We start from the raw sequence: 19,565 nt of genomic DNA, 5'->3' as shown, positions 1-19,565 counted from the left end.
GTTAAAGGGAGGAAGGTGGGAGTTTCAATCTCCACAAAATAAATGCCTTTTCAAGCAGTTCTTATCACACAGGAAGAGCACGGGTGCCCAACCCCAGATCTCCCTTTTCCTCCCACCTCTTTTCCTTTTCCTCCTGGCCTGATCTCTGGTTCCGTCCCTCTTGTTCTCTCGTGCTCACTTGCCAAGGGTCCCTAGTTACATCCTCCTGCCCCTGACTTACTTGCCCAGCAGCCAGCCACCCTGTCAAGTTGTGGTAATTATAAGAAAAAAGTAATGAATTCTTGCCATTAAATTCAGCAAGACTTCCCCATCCCTCTTTGCCAGGTTTTCACTGTACCCTCCCAGTAAATTTTGGGATTTGGGAAACTGTTATTTTGGGTTTCATTGTTCAAGAACTGAACTTCCCATTTTTGTTTTGTATGAATGGCTGTTGTTACTTGTTAGAATATCTCTCGCTTTTGCTTTTCTATTATCTAAATTGCCAAATATTTCAACTTTTATTGGAAAATTACATGTTTTCTATGAAATAAAACCTGTGATGTTGCACAATTTTTCCAGTCATTAACCTCGACTACAAAATATTTTTCTTTTTTTAACTATTTCTTAAACAGCCAGATATTCACGTCAAGATCACTTACAGACATTTTGAAAGACTTAAGGTCACAAATCAAATTGAATGTCATCTCAAGAATCAATGTTGACAGAACAAATGTCTGGGAAGGAGCTCTGAGAGAGATGAGACGCAAAACGTTCAGCCCCACCAGCACAATTTGCGTTCAGTTTTCAGATGATACTAGAAAACCTCCAGTTGCTGTTGATCTGGGAAATCCTTGTCATGAATTTTTTTGTTTGCTCATGCATCATCTTGAGAATTCAGTTTTGTTTGAAGGTTCTACTACCTCAAAGAACATGACTCTAAATTCTCGAGGTTAGACATTTTTAACATATATTAAACTTCAGAGCTACAATTATTTCAAAGTTTTCTATTTGTATTTGATTTTGATGCAGTACAGGTTTGAAAATGAATAGCTAAATCGTGTTATTTTATGTTGGCTTGATAATTGACTTAATTTTCACATGCATGATTTTTAATAACTTGTGTATAGTCCTATACTAGAAAGAAACGTTCTGAAGGTATCAGTAATGCTACTTAGAGTATGCTCTGAACCTAATTTCCAGGTAAGTAAAAGGATATGTTATGGTCACTAGTAGGGTATGATAAATATCTTCATAAAAAAGATTCAGCAGAAAGCTTGAACATTTCTTGATCTCAAATAACAATCTCTGGAAAGTGCTTGTACATGAAAAAGTGTTTTCTGTTCCATGTCAATTTCAACAGGTATTGCAAATATTCAGCTTATGCAGTATGTTATGGATAATTGTAAAGATTCTTAAACTAAATTGATGTTTGGTGGTACAGAACTTGAGTATTGTTGGAAAAATGAGACAGTTTTGTTGAAGCTTTTCATCTTGCACTCAACAGGACAATTCGCAAGAAAATGCCAATGTCAGGTGAAACAACAAATTTATACTGTTTGAGAAGAGAGTGCTAAGTAGTTGGCAAGTTGGCTCTGATTGGTAGAGGTGTTGCCACAGAGAATGCACTAGTTGATGGTGATTGACGGTTAAATACCAAGCATTGTTTGAAATTTAAAGCAGGCAGCTTGACTCTGATTGGTCAAGACATTGCCCTGGGGAATGAACCAGCAAATGACTGTCACTTATTTTGTTTAAATAGCAAACATTTTATGATAAAACAAACAACGCCTGATTTCTTCCATTATGGCAGTGCTCCCTAATGCTTCTTTGTCCGTTGGCCTTGTGTTAAATCAGGAAGTTCCAGAATGCTTCCCAGCCAATTATGTACTTATTCAGTGCATTCAATATTGTAATGTAAGGGAAGTAGATATGGAGTGGATATCCCCTTTTGCTTCCCAGCCAATTATGTACTTGTTCGGTGCATTCACTATTGTACGGTAAGGGAAGTAGATATGGAGTGGATATCCCCTTTTGCTTCCCTCTACAGGTCAAATATCCTTGATCCATAAATCCGAAAACCGAGCACATCCAAAAACCGCACCTCTTTTTTTTAACCTCATCGACCTTTAGCGTGGAAGTCTAATTGTTTGTCTGCACTTTTTACTTTACGATTCTTGTGGTGAACATGTCAAAAAGAAACTTATTACAGGTACCCTGTATTTATTATTCAGTAATACATCTTACTTTTCCAGCCATTTTATTTACTTTGGACTATTTTACTTTAGCTAGCCTAGGCTTGAGCTATTATAATGAAAGTTTATATGCAATATCCGAAAACCAAAATTATCTGAAATCCAAAATGAAATCGGCCCCAAGGATTTCGGATAAAGGATACTCAACCTGTATTATCATTGCATTACAAAATTGTATATACGTGTATTTATGTTTTTTCCCTTCTGTAGCTCTTAGGTGGGACTGGTATTATGAAGCAGGACGGATGATTGCAATTTCAATAGTTCATGGTGGCCCATCACCAAATTTCTTCTCCACAACTCTGTTTAATTGTCTGGCCTATGGTCCAGAGGTAACTGAACCAACTATGGAAGATGTGACACATTTTGAGGTGACACAAAAGATCAAAAAGGTAAATTCTTAACGACACTTAAAAATAGTATAAGTGTTATTCTCAGGGTACCAGACTAACGCACCTTCCTTTTGCCAAAAAGAGACAAGTTCAAATCCACCAAGGAATGAAAGTATTTTCCTCTCTGCTGATGTAAAGCTATCAAGTGAGATGAGGGGTAAATTAAAGTCCTTGTAATAAGCCCACAGCAACAGATTTTTCAATCACTTGACACAAACTGGCAGTATGTATGCCATAGAGAAACCATAAGGGTACCTTCTGTGAAAATTGGGAAAAATATTCTTGTGCATTAAGAGGGGGGTTCTGAGGATGGCACCTTTACTATGTGGTGATTGTGTTATTGCTGACTTGAGACAATTTGATGCAAAATTCAGTCCCAAATGTAGAAAGCGTTTCTATTCACAGAACTGACCCCTTATCTTGAAGTGAAGGGAAAAAAATCTCTGAAAAGTTGGTGATCATCAGCCTCACCCTGTTCAGTTTCTAATTTTAGTTGCTTCCTATAGAGAAAGGTGAAAACATGTCTGAGAATCCATAGAATACTATTGTGTACTTAGCAAGCTTAGCAGCAACATTTCTACCAACTGTCATACGGACTCGAAACATTAACTGTGTTCCTCTCTGCAGATGCTGTCAGACCTGCTGAGTTTTTCCAGCTATTTTTGTTTTTGTTCCTACCAACTGCCTTGACCTTGAATATTGTGTGGTGTGTGTGGAGAAGAATGGTGGGGTGAAGAGAGAAAATGTTTCATGCACATCTATATCCATCATTTGAACATTGCACTTAATCTACAAAGTATATGTCACACTTGCACCTGATTGACTCAGTCTGCATATTTATAAAATATAACTAATCACAACTGAGCAGGTAGGGAACATGCCATCAAAAACAGGCAAAGCTGGTATTTATTTTTCGAATAAAAAAACTGCTGATATGACAATAACCATCAACAATGCAGTCAACAAAAGATTGCTCTGAATATTTTGGTAAATGCATTTGGCTGCCAACTTGTATTCTCTCCAGTTGAGAAACTTAGTGCAGGAAACAAGATTTAATAACATAAAAACAAATAGCAAAAATTGCAACTAAACTATTTATATTAACCATGCGGCCTAGGGTTTTAGTTCATGATGTTTCTATTACTATCAGCTGAAGAAACTGAAAAGGGACTTTATCTCCCAGCATGCATACGCATCCACAATTCCAGATATTTTTTTAATCGGCAGCAAAACCGGCCATCTGCAGAGCAGGTCAAGGCGTGCTGTTTGCAAGTCCATCTATCCAATGTTAGAGAGGGTGGCTGGAGTAACAATCAGGCAAGCTCTGAAGAAGAGTCATACGGACTCGAAACGTTAACTCTGTTTCTCCCTCCACAGATGCTGCCAGACCTGCTGAGTTTTTCCAGCATTTTCTGTTTTTATTTTAGCCAATTTTAGAAGCAGTGAAAATGACTAATACCTTTCCTTTAAAATAAAAGTTGAAAGAAGTCAAAGTAAGATAACAATTTTTTAAAATTAATTTTTTGTAAGTAACTGCTGAACAAACCTTGTAAAATATTATGTTCGAAGTCAGCATTAATGTGTTCCAATTGAAATTTTGCACTTTGAAATGTTTCCATTGTTCTTATTTTGTAACAGTCTAAATTGTTATTGTGGCTGCATTTCTTTTATTTGCATATTCAGAGAGGAAAAAATAACTTGTGCCTTTTGGAAGCACTTTATCATTATTTAAATTTGATGGAGGTTCTAAATAAACCTACTGAACGAACTTAGTGGTACTAAAATGTTTTGTTTCAAATATGTTTGGTGAAAAGCAACATATTTAAATAAACCTTTTCTATTTTTAATGCTTCTTGGTTTTTGATATAATGATTTGCATGTCAAGTAGATGGACATTCTGTCTATTTAGTGTCCTAGGTAAACAGATGCTTCCCAACCTTTAAGACATGCAAAAATGTTTGTTTATTATTTAACAATGGTGTGTGACAAGACCAAATGTATTTATTATTCTACTTGGTCTGCATAAGAAAAGTACTTCAGTTGCAGGGATAAGATCAAAATTATAAAATATTTTTATCAAGCCATCACAGAATCTCACAGTGCATAAGAGGCCCTTCGGCCCATCGAGTCTGCATCGACACATGAGAAACACCTGACCTACCTACCCAATCCCATTTATCAGCCATAATGGAAAGCTGATTAAAGGATAGAAAATAGTAGTGGTTAATGGATATTTTCAGATTGGAGAGTTGTAATCCATGACAATCCAAGGTATCAGAGTTGGAACAACTTCGCTTTTTAAAAAGTCAAACTAGACTTTGGGTGCAGGGGGATACACTGCTAAAATTTGCAGTCAATATACAAATAGGGAGCATGGCTTATTTTAGAGGAAATAGATTAATAGATGGATGCCAGATCAATTTTAATGAGTTGGCACCATCTTGATAAGAAAAATTAGTGAGAATATACATTAAACAGTAAAACTTTAAAAGGAGTTTAGAGACTAGTAGTTCATATACAAAAATTTATAAAAGTCAAAGACAAGTTGGACAAGTCGATAAGGCTATAAAAACGTTTTGGACCTTAGTTGAATTTGAACTTAGCATTTCCTCTGCTTTTTTTTTCATTCTAAATCTATACAAATCATTTGGTTGGTCTGCAGTGAAGACATTGTCTATTCTGTCCAGTTTTGGGAATCTTAGTTTAGGAATCATTAGGTCTAATGAGAGTGAAGAACTTGAAGTAATTAATATTAGTAAAGAGAAAGCACCGGGGCAATTAATGAGATTAAAAGCTTACAAAGCCCCTTGAATCTGAGGCCTAGATCCTAGGGTTATAAGAGGTGGCTGCAGGGAGAGTAGATACATTGGTTTTAATCTTCCAGAATTCCCTAGATGCTGGAATGTTTCCTTTTGATTGGAAGGTTGCAAACGTAAACCCAATATGCAAGAAAGTAGAGGGAGAAGAATCTGGGAATTCTCGGCCATCGGTAGCAGGGACAATGCTCGAACCAATTTTTTTAAAATTATTTTTCATTCATGGTTTGTGAATGTCACCCAGTAAGACCAACATTCATTGCTCATCCTTAATTGCCCTTGAGAAGGTGGTGGTGAGCCGTCGCCTTAAACCACTGCACTCTTTGTGGTGTATGTACAGCCACTGTGCGATTAGTGAGGGAGTTCCAGGATTTTGACCCAGCGACAGTGAAGGAACAATGATATAGTTCAAAGTTAGGATGGTGTGTGACTTGCAGGGGAACTTGCAGGTCATGGTGTTCTCATGCTTAGGGACGTATGAACAGGGCACTTTTTTTGAGGCTGTTATTGCATGATAGATCAGGGAGAACCAATGGTTGTAGTATATTTAGATTTTCGAAGGACATTCAGCGAGGCTGTTGGACAATATTGGACCTTATGGGATTATATATAACCATGGATTGAGGACTGGTTAATGACAGAAAACAGACAGTAAATGGGTAATTTTCAGGTTGCCTTTTGAAGGGGTGTAATGCAGGTTCACCAGAATGATTCCTTGGATGAGCAGGGAGATTGAGCAGAATGGTTATGTATTTTCCAGTTGGAAGGTGATTTACTTGAAATGTATGTAATTCTTAAGAGACTTGACTGGGTACATGCTTCAGAAGCTATTTCCCCTGGCTAGAGAGAGTAAAGAACTAGAGACTCAGTCTCAGGATAAGGGGTCGGTCACTTAGAAATGAAATGAGAAGAAATTTCTTCACTCAAAAGTTTGTGAATCTCAAGAATTCTTTGTCCAGAATAATATGGCCAGACAGTGGTAGAGTATATTCAAGACAGAGATTCATAGATTTTTAGACCCTGAAATAATCAAGAAATATGAGGATAGGGTGGAAAAGTAGAGGTGAGGTAGAAGATCAGACATGATTTTTTTGAATGGCAGAGCAGGCTGAACATCCTCCTAGTTTTTTCATAAGTTTCAATAAGAATTTGTGACACTATTTGGGGGATCACTATTTCTGGAATGCCTAGTGTATGCTTTAATTATAACTTATGACTGTGTGTTTCAGATAAAAGAATCTTCGAGCTTGGAAGAGTTGAAATTATCTGTCAACGAAAATGCTGACTACCTTTCCGTAGCTGGATGCTTAAGACCAATTTGGTCATTGGATGATAAAGAAATGTTGGTGAAGGATGTATTGACCTTCCATGTGATCAGTCGAGTTCGTTCACCATTCGAAAGGTTTGGCTTTACATACTGTCCTTGCATTAAGTGCGTCTGCCTACCCTAATCACTACAACTGATCGTGTGAATGTTTTATCTTTGGTAAGGTCATTAGACTTTTTGGAAGATTGGTTAAAAGTTGCCTTTGTTTTTTTATTTTTCATTCATAAGATGTGGGCATCTCTGGAAAAACCAGAATTTATTGGCCATCCCTAATTAGCCTTCAGAAGGTAGTGGTGAGCCACCTTTTTGTGCCACTGCAGCCCATGTAGTAAAAGTGTTACCATGGTGCTGTTAGGTAGGGAGTTTCAAGATTTTGACCTAGTGACAATGAAGGAAGGCAATATGGTTCCAAATCAAGATAGTGTATGACTTGGAGAGGTATTTGCAGGTGGTGGTGTTCCCATGCACCTGCAGTTCTTGTTCTAGGTGGGAGATGCTGTGGAAGAAGCCTTAGCAAGTGGAGATTACAAACTCCATTCTGTTCTTGCATTTGTCATTGGGAATTACTTCTGTATAAATCACACCTTTATGTAAGATGTGGATTGGTGACACACACTCTTGTTTTACAAATAAAGCAAAAAGTGGTAATTGCCCAATTATAAACAGTTCCTGGATGGTGGATTTTAGAGAATGTTGTATGTTTTAATTGACAGTGAAAGGCATTAGCATTATTTCTTGTAAGTGTACTGTTCTTGTGGAAACTAAAACCCAGCCTCTTCCATTCATCATTCTTCACTTTCAAATGTGGTAATTTTTTTTCATCTGGGTGTTACATATCATCCAGGGGAGGGTTTCCTTTCTGCCAGCCTCAACTGAGTGCTTGTGATCAGGGGTTTCCCTGCCAGTTTTGGATAGACTTGTTTTAATTGCTGACTGTATGATTCTAGAACCATAGCCAAAGCAACAAGTAATTAGTAAGGTAAATCGAATGTTAGGCTTGATTACAAGGGGAATGCAGCATAAAAATAGGGAAGACTTGCAACAATTGTACAGGGCACTGGTAGGAATGCAACTAGAGTACTATGTGCAGTTTTGGTCTCCTTATACTTAAGGAGGTATATACTTGCATTGGAAGTAATTCAGATAGGGTTCACTAGGCTGATTCCTGGGATGGAGGGGTTGTTCTTAGGTGATTAGAAGCATGAAAGGTGATCTTATTGAAACATATAAGATTCTAGGGGGTGCTTGATAGGGTAGATGCTGAGAGGATATTTCTCAGGGGAATCTAGAACTACAAGGCACAGTTTAAAAATATGTTGACTCTCGTTTGAGAGAACTTCCTCCTCAGCTCCATCTTCAAGGGCTAAGTCTTTGGAATTCTCTTCCGCAGAGCAGTGGAGGCTGGGTCATTGAATATATTCAAGGCTGAGTTAGGCTGATTTTTGATCTGCAAGATAGTCAAGGATTATGGAGGGGCAGGCAGAAAAGTGGAGTTAAAGCCATAATCAAATCCACCATGCTTATTGAATCATGGAGCAGGCTCAATGGGCTGAATGGATTACCCCTCTTATTTCATATGATTCTTATGGAATGTTATGACTAATACTGCATTTAATTATGTTGCAGGAAGTTGACTTATTTTAGCATATGACTGACCCAGTCTCCTCCTGTAACACTACTGAGAGATCAGAATGCCCAGAGAAGCAGTGAAATTTGGATAGATTTGAGCCATCTTTTCTGGGAAGAAGCATGTTTGAGAATGAGCATATCTAGAATTGTTTTCTCCAGTATTGGAGACCTTGAGTGCTGTGCTGTGGCGGATTCCATTCAAATATGCACTATCTAAATTGCTGCTTCCTTCGCAAACATATCTAATCAGAAGAAATTGGGGCCCAAGCTACCTTTCATTCAGTTTTTATTATAAGGCTTTCCAACTTTTGAGGGATGGCCAAAACAGGTAGCTAACATGTGGGTTCTTTTGTGTTTATGCTTTAAATAGACATTTTGAGTCCTGAGGGATGTAGATGTTTCCCTGTGTTGATGACTAATCAAAGAGTTTATAGCCAGAAAATGATTGATGATCTCAAGAAAAAACTGGTGGGGAGTTTCTAATTTTACTAATCTCATGAGGGGTAGCTTATTTTGAAGCAATTGCATTCCTTGTAATTATGAAAAATTCCAGTTGAAAGCAAAGTTGAACTTGATATTGTGGACAACAGACAAAGGACTCCAAAATAAAAGAAAAATACTGCAGATGCTGGAAATCTGAAACAAAAGCCAAAAGTGCTGGAAAATCTCAGCAGGTCTGGTTTGGAGAGAGAAACAGAGTTTCAAGGCCAATGTGACTCCTCTTCGGAACTGGAGAGAGATAGAAATGTGATGGTTTTTATGCAGTTGAAAAAGAGGGAAGGGGCAGGCGGAGCAAAATAGTAGGTCAGGGATAGGTTAGAGGACAGGAGAGATTAAATGATGAAGATGTCATGGAACACAAGACAAATAGAGTGGTAATGATAGTATTAAAGATGAAAGCTTTGGCCCAGAGTAGATTTTAATAGCAGAATAAAGGTCAGCACTGTCTGAAAGCAAAATAGCCTAATCTGGTCTCTACATTACAGGAAGGATGTGGCTGAAGTGCCGACTCAACATTGGGTTCAACAACTTCAGATCATGAACTCTGTCCTCCATTTTGAATTCTTCCCCTCGCACTCCCCTCCCCACACAAACTGTCAGTCTGTATCTTGTTCTCCTAGTTTTGCTTTCAGACAGCTCTGACCTTTTTTCTGCTATTCTGCTGCTCTTCTCCCATTCTTCTAAACTCCGGACAGTATAGTTGCTATTTACTCAGCCTCACATCATAGGACAACCCTCTCATCCCAGGACCCAAAGTAGCGAAGCTCCACTGTACTTTCCCCAAGGCAAATATATCCTTCCTTTGAAGTGGAGACCAAACTAAGCTCAATTCTCCAAGTGTGGTCTCACCAAACCCTGTACAATTGTAACAAGACTTCCTTATTCTAATCTCCTTGCAATAAAGGCCAACATGCCATTTGCCTTTCTAAGTTCTTGCTGTACCTGCGTGCCAGCTTTTTTTCATTCATTCATGGGACATGGGCATCACTGGCTAGGCCAGCATTTATTGCCCTTGAGAAGGTGGTGGTGAGCTGTTTTCTTGAACCACTGCAGTCCATATGGTCAGGTAACACCAGTGCTGTTAGGGAGGGAGTTCCAGGACTTTTACCCAGCAACAGTGAAGGAACGGCAACAGTGTTCCCATGTGTCTACGGCCCTTGTCCTTCTACATGGTAGTAGTTATAGGTTTGGAAGGTGCTGTCTAAGGAGCTTTGGTGAGTTACTGCAGTGCATCGGTAGATGTTACACACTGCTGCCACTGTGTATCAGTGATGTAGGGAGTGAATGTTCGTGGCTGGGGTGCCAATCAAGCAGGCTGCTTTGTCCTGGATAGTGTCCAGCTTCTTGAGTATTGTTGGAGCTGCATTCATCCGGGCCAATGGAAAGTCATAGAGGTCTACAGAACACAGAAAGGCCCTTCGGCCCATCGAGTCTGCACCGGTCAAACAAGTGCCTAACTATTCTAATCCCATTTTCCAACACTAGGCCCACAGCCTTGTATGCCATGGCATTGCAAATTCACATCCAAATACTTCTTAAATGTTATGAGGGTTTCTGCCTCTACCACCCTTTCAGGCAGAGTTCCAGATTCCCACACCCTCTGAGTGAAAAAATTCTTCCTCACATCCCCTTTAAACCTCCTTCCCCTTACCTTAAATCTATGCCCCCTGCTTATTGATCCTTCCTCCAAGGGTAAAAGTTCCTTCCTGTCTACCCTATCAATGCCCCCCTCATAATTTTATACACCTCAATCATGTCCCCCCCCTTAATCTCCTCTGCTCCAGGGAAAATAACCCCAGTCTATCCAATCTCTCCTCGTAGCTAAAACTCTCCAGTCCAGGCCACATCCTGGTAAATCTCCTCTGCACTCTCTCTAGTGCAACCATATCTTTCCTATAAAGCGGATTCCAGAACTGCACGCAATACTTTAGCTGTGGCCTAACCAGCATTTTATACAGTTCCAGCATAACCTCCCTGCTTTAGATTTATATCTTATGCCTCAGCTAATAAAGGCAAGTATACCATATGCCTTCTTAACCATCTTATCTACCTGTCCTGCCACCTTAAGGGACCAGTGGACATGCACACCTCTGATCCTCAGTACTTCCCAGGGTCCTACCATTCATCGTGTATCCCCATGCCTTGTTTGTCCTGCCCAATGCATCACCTCACACTCATCCGGATTAAATTCCATTTGCCACTGATCAGCCCATCTATTTCCTCCTGCAATCTAAGGCTATCCTCCTCACTATTTACCACCCCACCAATTTTCCTGTCAACTGCAAATTTACTGATAAACTTTCCTACATTCAAGTCTAAATCGTTTATATATATACCACCAACACCAAGGGACCCAACACCAATCCCTGTGGAACCCCACTGGACACAGGCATCCAGTCACAAAAATACCCCTTGACCATCACCCTCTGCTTTCTGCCACCCAGCCAATTCTGGATCCAATTTGCCAAATTGCTTTGGATCCCATGGGCTCTTACCTTCATTATCAGTCTCCCATGCAGGACCTTATCAAAAGCCTTGCTGAAGTCCAACTAGACTACATCAAATGTATTGCCCTCATCTACACACCTGGTCACCTCTTCGAAAAATTCAATCAAATTGGCCAGACATGACCTCCCCTTAACAAAACCATGCTGACTGTCCTTGATTAATCCCTGCTTCTCCAAGTGTAGATTAATTCTGCCCCTCAGAATTGCTTCCAATAGTTTCCCTGCCACTGAGGTTAGACTGACTGGCCTGTAGTTCCCTGGTTTATCCCCTCCTCCCTTCTTGAATAACGGTACCACATTGGCTGTCCTCCAGTTCTCTGGCACCTCTCCTGTGGCCATTGAGGTAGTGAAAATTATTGCCAGCGCCCCTGCTATCTCCTCCCTTGCCTCACTCAGCCTGGGATACATTTCATCCGGGCCTGGAGATTTATCTACTTTTAAGCCTGCCAGACCACTTACAACTTTTCTATGCTAATTTCTTTAATTATATCACGGTCCTTCTGCCTGATTTCCATACCCACGTCGTCCCTCTCACTTGTGAGCATCGACACAAAGTATACATTTAGAAACCTACCTACATCTTCTGGCTCCACACACAAATTACCACTATGGTCCTTAATGGGCCCTACTCTTTCCCTAGTTATCCTCTTACTCTTAATGTACTTGTAAAATAACTTTGGATTTTCCTTTATTTTACCTGCCAATGTTTTTTCATGCCCCCCTTTTTGCTCTCCTAATTTCCTTTTTAAGTTCCCCCCCTACATATTCTACACTCCTCTAGGGCTTCTGCTGTTTTGAGCCCTCGGTATCTGCCATAAGCTTCCCTTTTTCTCTTTATCCAATCCTGTATATCCCTTGACATCTAGGGTTCCCTGGATTTGTTGGTCCCGCCTTTTTTCTTTACTGGAATGTGTTGGCCCTGTACTCTCCCTATTTTCTTCTTGAATGCGTCCCACTGCTCCGATACAGTCCACTCTGATCAAATCATAACTGATCTTATTAAAATCAGCCTTCCCCAAATTTAGAAATCTGATTTCTGGCCCATCTTTGTCCTTTCCCATAACCACCTTGAACCTAACAGAGTTATGATCACTATCTGCAAACTTATCCCCCACTGATACCTCTACCACTTGCCCGGCTTCATTCCCTAAAATTAAGTCCGGAACCACCCCCTCTCTTGTCGGACCTCCTACGTACTGGCTTAAAAAGCTCTCCTGGATACATTTTAAGAATTCCACTCCCTCTAAACCTGTCACACTATGACTAACCCAGTTAATGTTGGGGAAGTTGAAATCCCCACTATTACTACCCTATTATTTTTACACTTCTCTGAAATTTGCCTACATATCTGCTATTTTATTTCTCTGACTGGGGGCCTATAGTACACTCAAGAGTATTCTATCACACTCCTAACATGTGCCTTGTAGTGATGGGCAAGCTTTGGGGAGTCAGGAGGTAAGTTAGTTGCTGCAGGATTCCTAGCCACTGACTTGCCCTTGTAGCTACAGTATTTATATGACTGCTCCAGTTCAGTTTCTGGTCAGTGGTAACCCCCCCCACCCCCAGGATGTTAATAGTTGGGGATTCAGTGATGGCAATGCCATTGAATGTCAAGGGGTGATGGCTAGATTCTCTCTTGTTGGAGATGGTCATTTCCTGGCATTTGTGTGGCATGAATGTTATTTGCCATTTGTCAGCCCAAGCCTGGATATTGTCCAGGTCTTGCATTTGGACACAGACTGCTTCAGTATTTGATGAGTCATGATTGGTACTGAACATTGTGCAATCGACTGCAAACATTCCCACTTCTGACCTTATGATGGAAGGAAGGTCATTGATGAAGCAGCTGAAGATGTTTGGGCCCAGGGCACTATCTTGAGGAACTACTTTGCATTCCTTATATGAGTACATCTAAGTTTCTCTGAACATCAGCATTTAAAAGTTTCATGTCTTATAAAAGTGAATAACGCCACACTTCCCCACATTATACTCCATTAAAGCTTGTTGCCCTCTCACTTCACCTGTCTATATTTCTTTGCAGCCTCTTTGTGTCCTCTTCATAGCGTACGTTCTCACCTAGCTTTGTATCGTCAGCAAACTTAGATACATTACTCTGTCTCTTCGTCTAACTCATTAATATAGGCCGGGATTTTTCGGCCCCGTCATAGGTGGGGCAGGCGAGGCGGCGTCCCAGCCAGAAGTCCATTCACTTGCAGTGGGACCAAATGATCCTGGCAGCGGGCAGGTGCAGAAAATCCTGCCCATAGGCTGAGGCCCCAGCACTGACCCTCGTGGCACTCCACTAGGCAGAGAGGCAACTTGTAAGTGCCTTGTTTATCCCTACTCTCTGCTTCCTCTCCATTAACCAATCCTCCATCCATGCTACTGTATTACATCGAACTCCACAACCCCTTATCTTCCATATTAACCTTTCATGTGGCACCTTATTAAATGCATTTAGGAAAACCAACCATCTACTGGTTCCCCTTTATCTACCCTATTAATTATATCCTTAAAAAGCTCCAATACATTTGTCAAACACTATTTCACTTTCACAAAACCATGTTGATTCTGTCTGATTATTCTATGATTTTCTAAATGCATTGTTAAGTCTTAATGATAGATTCCAGCACTTTCCGAATGACCTCAGGCAAACTGACGTCCGTTTTCCTTCCTTTCTTGAATAGCAGAGCTTGCTAACTTCCAATCTGCTGGGACTGTTCTAAAATCTTAGAATTTTAGAAAATCATAACTAGTGCATCTCTGCAGCTACCTCTTCAAGAGCCCTTGGGTGCTCTCCATCGGGTCCTGGGGATTTGTCAGTTTTTAATCCCTTAAGTTTCTCTAAGACTTTTTCTCTGCTGAAATTAATTACTTTCCGTTCTTCACTCTTAATAACCCTTTGGTCACCCTCTGATTGTGTAATGTTCAGCACCATTTGCGACTCCTCAGATACTGAAGCAGCCCATGTCCATATGCAGCAACACCTGGGCAACATTCAAGCTTGGGCTGATAAGTGGCAAGTAACATTCGTGCCACATAAGTGTCAGGCAATGACCATCTCAGAGAAGGGAGAATCCAGCCATCCCCCCTTGACATGAAATGGCATTACCATGGTTGAACCCCCCACTATCATCATCCCAGGGTTACCATTGATCAGAAACTGAACAGGACCAGCCACAAAAATACGGCAGCTACAAGAGCAGGTCAGAGACTGGGAATTCTGTGGAGAGTAACTTACTTCCTAACTGCCTAAAGCCTGCCCACCATCTACAAGGCATAATTCAGGCATGTGTTGGAATACTGTCCACTTGCCTGGATGAGTGCATCTCCAAGAACACTCGAGAAGCTCAACCCCATCCAGGACAAAGCAGCCTTCTTGATTGGCACATCATCCACCACCTTCAACATTCACTCCCTATATCACAGACACACAGAGGCAGCAAGTGTACCATCTACAAGATGCTGTGCAGCAACTCACCAAGGCTTCTTTGACAGCACCTTCCAAACTTGCGACCTCGACCACCTTGAAGGCCAAGAGCAGCAGGTGCATGAGAGCACCATCACCTGAAGTTCCCCTCCAAGTCACACACTTGGACTTGGAATTATATCACCATTCCTTCACTACCTCTGGGTTAAAATCTTGAAATTCCCTTCCCAACAGCACTGTGGGTGCATCTTCAGAACATGGACTGCAAATGTTCAAGAAGGTGGCTCACCGCCACCTTCTCTAGGGCAATTAGGATGGCCAATAAATGCTGGCCTAGCCAGCAAAAGCCCACATCCCGTGAAAAGAGAAATAAAAAATCTTGCTTGTAGGCCTCATTGTAGAGAAGGTATGGGCATTCAGGAGGTTGTGAGCCAGTGGCTAATTTAACGTACAGAAGGTCTTTGGGTATGCGACCATCATCCATCGGGGCATTTATGGCTTAGCAATGAGTGTATGCTGATGGAATTAATGCACTCCAGAATCTCTGAATTGGTGACCTTGTCCTGCCAAGAGATGCCACAGATACATCTGAGACAGCGAAGATGGAAATTGTCCAGCCTTTTCTCCTGCCTAACATCTGTTGCCCAGGCCTCACCACTGTAGAGAAGTATGCTGAAGATGCGGGCTTGATATACTCGGAGTTTGGTGTTCTCAGTCAGGTTGCTGTTGTTCCACCCTCTCTTGTTCAGCTTGGATATAACAGCTGCAGCTTTTGTGATATGTGTGTTGATTTGAGCATCTAGTAACAGGTTGCTGGTGATTGTAGAGCATAGATATGTGAAGCTATCAACAATCTTCAGCATCCCATTGTCAATGCTGGTAGATGGTGGTATGGCAACATCCTGGACCATGACATTTCTCTTCCTGTTGCTAATGGCCAAACCAAAATATTTACAGGAGTGAGAGAGTTTGTCTGTTTGCAACTGTAGCTGTTCCTCAGCACAGAATGTTAGTGTGGCATCGTAAGCATAGAACAACTCTCTGATAAGGACTTGGCACACCTTTGTTTTGGATCTTAGATGAGCAAGGCCTTCCATCAGTTCTGGTATGTAAGTAGACTCCCTCTGTAGATGACCTGAAGGCATATGACAGCAGCAAAGTGAAGAATATCTCAGAATGTCGGTGCCAAAACAGAACCCTGTTTGATATCACTGCGGATCTCAAAGGGTGCCAATGTTGCCCCATCGTAGTTGACATTACCCATCATGTTGCCATGGCAAGAGGAGATCACATTGAGCATATTGGCGGCAGCCAATTTTCTCCAACAGCTTCTGCTCATATAGTCAAATGCCTTGATGAGATCAGTGAAGGTAATGTATAGTGATCGCCTTTGTTCACAGCAATTCTCTTGCAGTTGTTGCACTGAGAAGATCATGTTAATTGTACATCTTCCAGTTCTGAAACCGCACTGGGATTCAGGATAGATGCATTCAGCCAAGATCTGCAGTCTGATAAGGGCAAGATGGGCAAATATTTTTCCCATGATGCTCAGCAAGACGATGCCTTGATAGTTGTAATCACAGTGGCCACCCTTGTTCTTTTACAGGGTCACAATCTTTGCATCACACACATCCTGGGGCATGACCATCTCCCTCCACCAGAGACATCGAAGTCTATGCAGGTGATGCATTAGTATCAGATTCCTGTGCTTGGTGAGTTCAGGTGATATTTTACTGACACTGGAGCTTTGCCCATGGCAAGTGAACCAATAGCTTTGCCAGGCTCTTCCAGTATGGGTTCAATATCCAGCTCTGCCATAACATGCAGGCTTTCTATGGTGTCTAGAGCTTCCTCAGTGACTCAGTTCTCTCTCGAGTACAATTCAAGGTTGTGTTCCACCCATCCCTTCAAATGTTTATTGCATTTGGTGATGATTGCCCCTACCTTTGTTTTCAATAGAGCTGTTTTCTTTGCTGATGGGCTTGTTGCCTTTTTGACCCTTTCATGCATGCCCCTGTGTCGAAGGGCACCTGGATATTCTGGCAGAGTTGTAACCAGTAGTCATTGCCATACCACCTGTTGGACTTTGAGCAGACTTTAGTGCATTCAGAGTTTTCTCGCTTGGATCGCTCTTGTAATTAATGATAGCGGACCACTTGGCTTCAATGACAGGTTCCTTCACAGTGATGTTAGCCTTGAACTAGTCAGCATTTTTCCGCTTTAGCTTCCCATATGTTGAGAATGTGGTATTATAGATGGTGTCTCGATTTATGTTCCTATTTATTTCTGCACTCTCTGTGGGAATGCCAGAAAGCGCCAATTCAGTCAAGTCGCAAACTGTTGGTTTTTATCTGCGTAGGCAGTATTGATACGATGACGGCATTTCTACTTTGAATGAGAAAGCTTCAAGAGTTGCATCCTTACCCTAGTGCACACCAGAGAGTGACCTGTATCTCAGTCAGCACTGTTGTAGCTGCGTGTCTTGAGAATTCTGTTCACAGAGTCACCTCTCGTGGTCATTAGATCCAGCTAGTGCCAAAGCCCTGATGTTGGATGTCTCCAGGAAACCCTGATGCATGGTTTGTTCTGAAAGGAAGTGTTAGTTCAAAGGTTAATGCGGAAAATAAAAGCACATGGTGTAGGGGGTAACATACAAGTATAGATAGAAGATTGGCTGGCTGGCAGAAAACAGAATATGCATAAATGGGTCTTTTTCTTATTGGCAGGATGTGACAAGTGGAGTCCCACAAGAGTCTGTGCTGGGGGCCTCAATTTTTTACAATTTATATCAATGACTTAGATGAAGGGAGTGAAGGCACGGTAGCTAAATTTTCAGATGATGCAAAGATAGGTAGGGAAGTATGTTGTGAAGAGGACATGAGGTTGCAGATAGATAGGTTGACTGAGTGGCAAAAATCTGGCAGATGGAGTATAATGTGGGAAAATGTGAAGTTGTTCACTTTGACTGGAAGAATAAAAAAGCAGAGCATTACTTAAACAGAGAACGGCTGCAGAATTCTGAGGTGCAAATGGATCTAGGTGTTTTGGTGCATGAGTCACAAAAGTTAGTATGCAAGCACAGCAAGTAATTAAGAAGGCTAATGGAATGCTATCCTTTATTATGAGAGGAATTGAACATAAAAGTAAAGATGCTATGCTTCAGTTATACAGAGCATTGGAGAGAACACATCTTGAATACTGTGTGCAGTTTTGGTCGTCTCCTTTAAGGAAGGATGTAAATGCGTTGGAGGCAGTTCAGAGGAGGTTTACGAGATTGATACCTGGATGAGCGGGTTGCCTTATGAGGATAGGTGAGATAGGCTAGGCTTGTTTCTGCTGGAGTTTAGAAGAGTGAGAGGTGACTCGATTGAAGTATATAAGATCTTGAATGGTATTGACAAGGTGGACATGGAAAGGATGTTTCCTCTGGAAGGTGAGTCCAGACCTAGAGGGCACTGTTTTAAAATTAGGAGTTGCCCTTTTAGGACAGAAATGAGAAATTTTTTCTCTCAGGGTTGTGCGACTTTGGAACCCCCTGCCTCAGAAGGTGGTGGAGGTGAGGTCATTGAATATTTTTAAGGCAGAAGCAGATAGATTCTTGTTAACTTGGGGTAGATGAGATGTGGAATTCAAAACACAAAGAGATCAGCCATGATCTTAATAATGCAGAGCAGGCTCGAGGGGACGAATGGCCTACTTCTCCTATTTCACATGTTTGCAGTTACATAAAACTCATGGTAATGGCAAAGCTCAAGTGGTCTCTGTTCTCATTAATCTTTCTCAGGCCATGATGTCTGAGGCAGGAGGGCCTTGCTTCCTGGTCCATGCCCATCCTTGCTTTGAAATCCCCCTGTAGCTAAAGATGTTCTGACTTATGGATTCTGCTGGTAGCAATGTCAAGGTCCCTTTAGAACTGATCTTTCGCCAGTGGAGCATAGATACTCATGCAGTTAACTGGCCCTGTTTGAGTTGAGAAGCAGATGGAGTTTTGTACCATTTGTGGGGTGTTCTATCATAGAGATTAGTGAATTCCTTACAGCTATGCCTACACTTTTATTCATGCATTTTCTCTGAACCCTTTCCCTGCCAGATGAACATGTAACGTTTCTCTTTCAGCGATCTGCTCTCAATGAGCTGGATCTTTTGCAGGAATGCTATGTCGAAGTTCAGCCTGTCAAGGTCCATATTAATCACAGCTGTCTTGTGCATGTTATCGACCAGCTGCAAGTCATCTGTCAGTCCCATGGACATAGTCCTGATGTTCCAGCTTCCCAATTGACGAGTTGGCATCTTCGTTTTGTTTGTTTGCCTGATGTGATGGATTCTGTTCATTTGTTGAGCAGAGACACCTAAGCTGCAAACACCCAATGAAGCAGATGGGCTGTGATGGGTCAGCAACTTAGTAGTTGGGGGCTCCCCAACTTGAGGTGGATAGTGGCTGACCAGTGGGATACAACTGTCAGAGACAGCCAGTAGCACCCCTCCTCTACACCAATCGAGTTGGGCATATCACTCATAACCGCTGTCTCATGTCTTGTGTTTAACGTTCTGCAGCAAAACTGGAGTGTCCCTTCCAGGTTACAAGCCTGGGCAGAATTTATGGAGACCCTGGGCTGCCCAAACCTCAGGCTCCCCCTCTCTACCTCCTGGTCGAGTCTACAAGAGTACAAAGCACCATGTTTGGTACCAGCCTAATTACAAGAGTTCCTGGAATGTTGACACATTTAGACAT

The 19,565-nt window shown here is 41.5% G+C and overlaps 1 protein-coding gene across 5 annotated transcripts in view; it reads left to right on the top strand.

Moving 5' to 3' along the window:
- The window catches only part of g2e3 (G2/M-phase specific E3 ubiquitin protein ligase), a 182,142-nt gene that overhangs the window by 128,781 nt on the left and 33,796 nt on the right, over nucleotides 1-19,565 (top strand). For all 5 annotated transcript variants that reach the window (XM_078562866.1, XM_078562865.1, XM_078562869.1 and 2 more), the window contains 3 exons: nucleotides 612-928; nucleotides 2,442-2,623; nucleotides 6,669-6,841. In XM_078562866.1, the coding sequence (XP_078418992.1) occupies nucleotides 612-928; nucleotides 2,442-2,623; nucleotides 6,669-6,841 (672 nt within the window). The remainder of the gene's footprint in view (nucleotides 1-611; nucleotides 929-2,441; nucleotides 2,624-6,668; nucleotides 6,842-19,565) is intronic.

This window comes from Cetorhinus maximus, chromosome 18 (assembly GCF_964194155.1).
Source record: "Cetorhinus maximus chromosome 18, sCetMax3.hap1.1, whole genome shotgun sequence".
Taxonomy (NCBI): domain Eukaryota; kingdom Metazoa; phylum Chordata; class Chondrichthyes; order Lamniformes; family Cetorhinidae; genus Cetorhinus; species Cetorhinus maximus.
The sequence above is the reverse complement of the archived record's forward strand: the minus strand, read 5'-3'. Positions and strand labels throughout refer to the sequence as shown.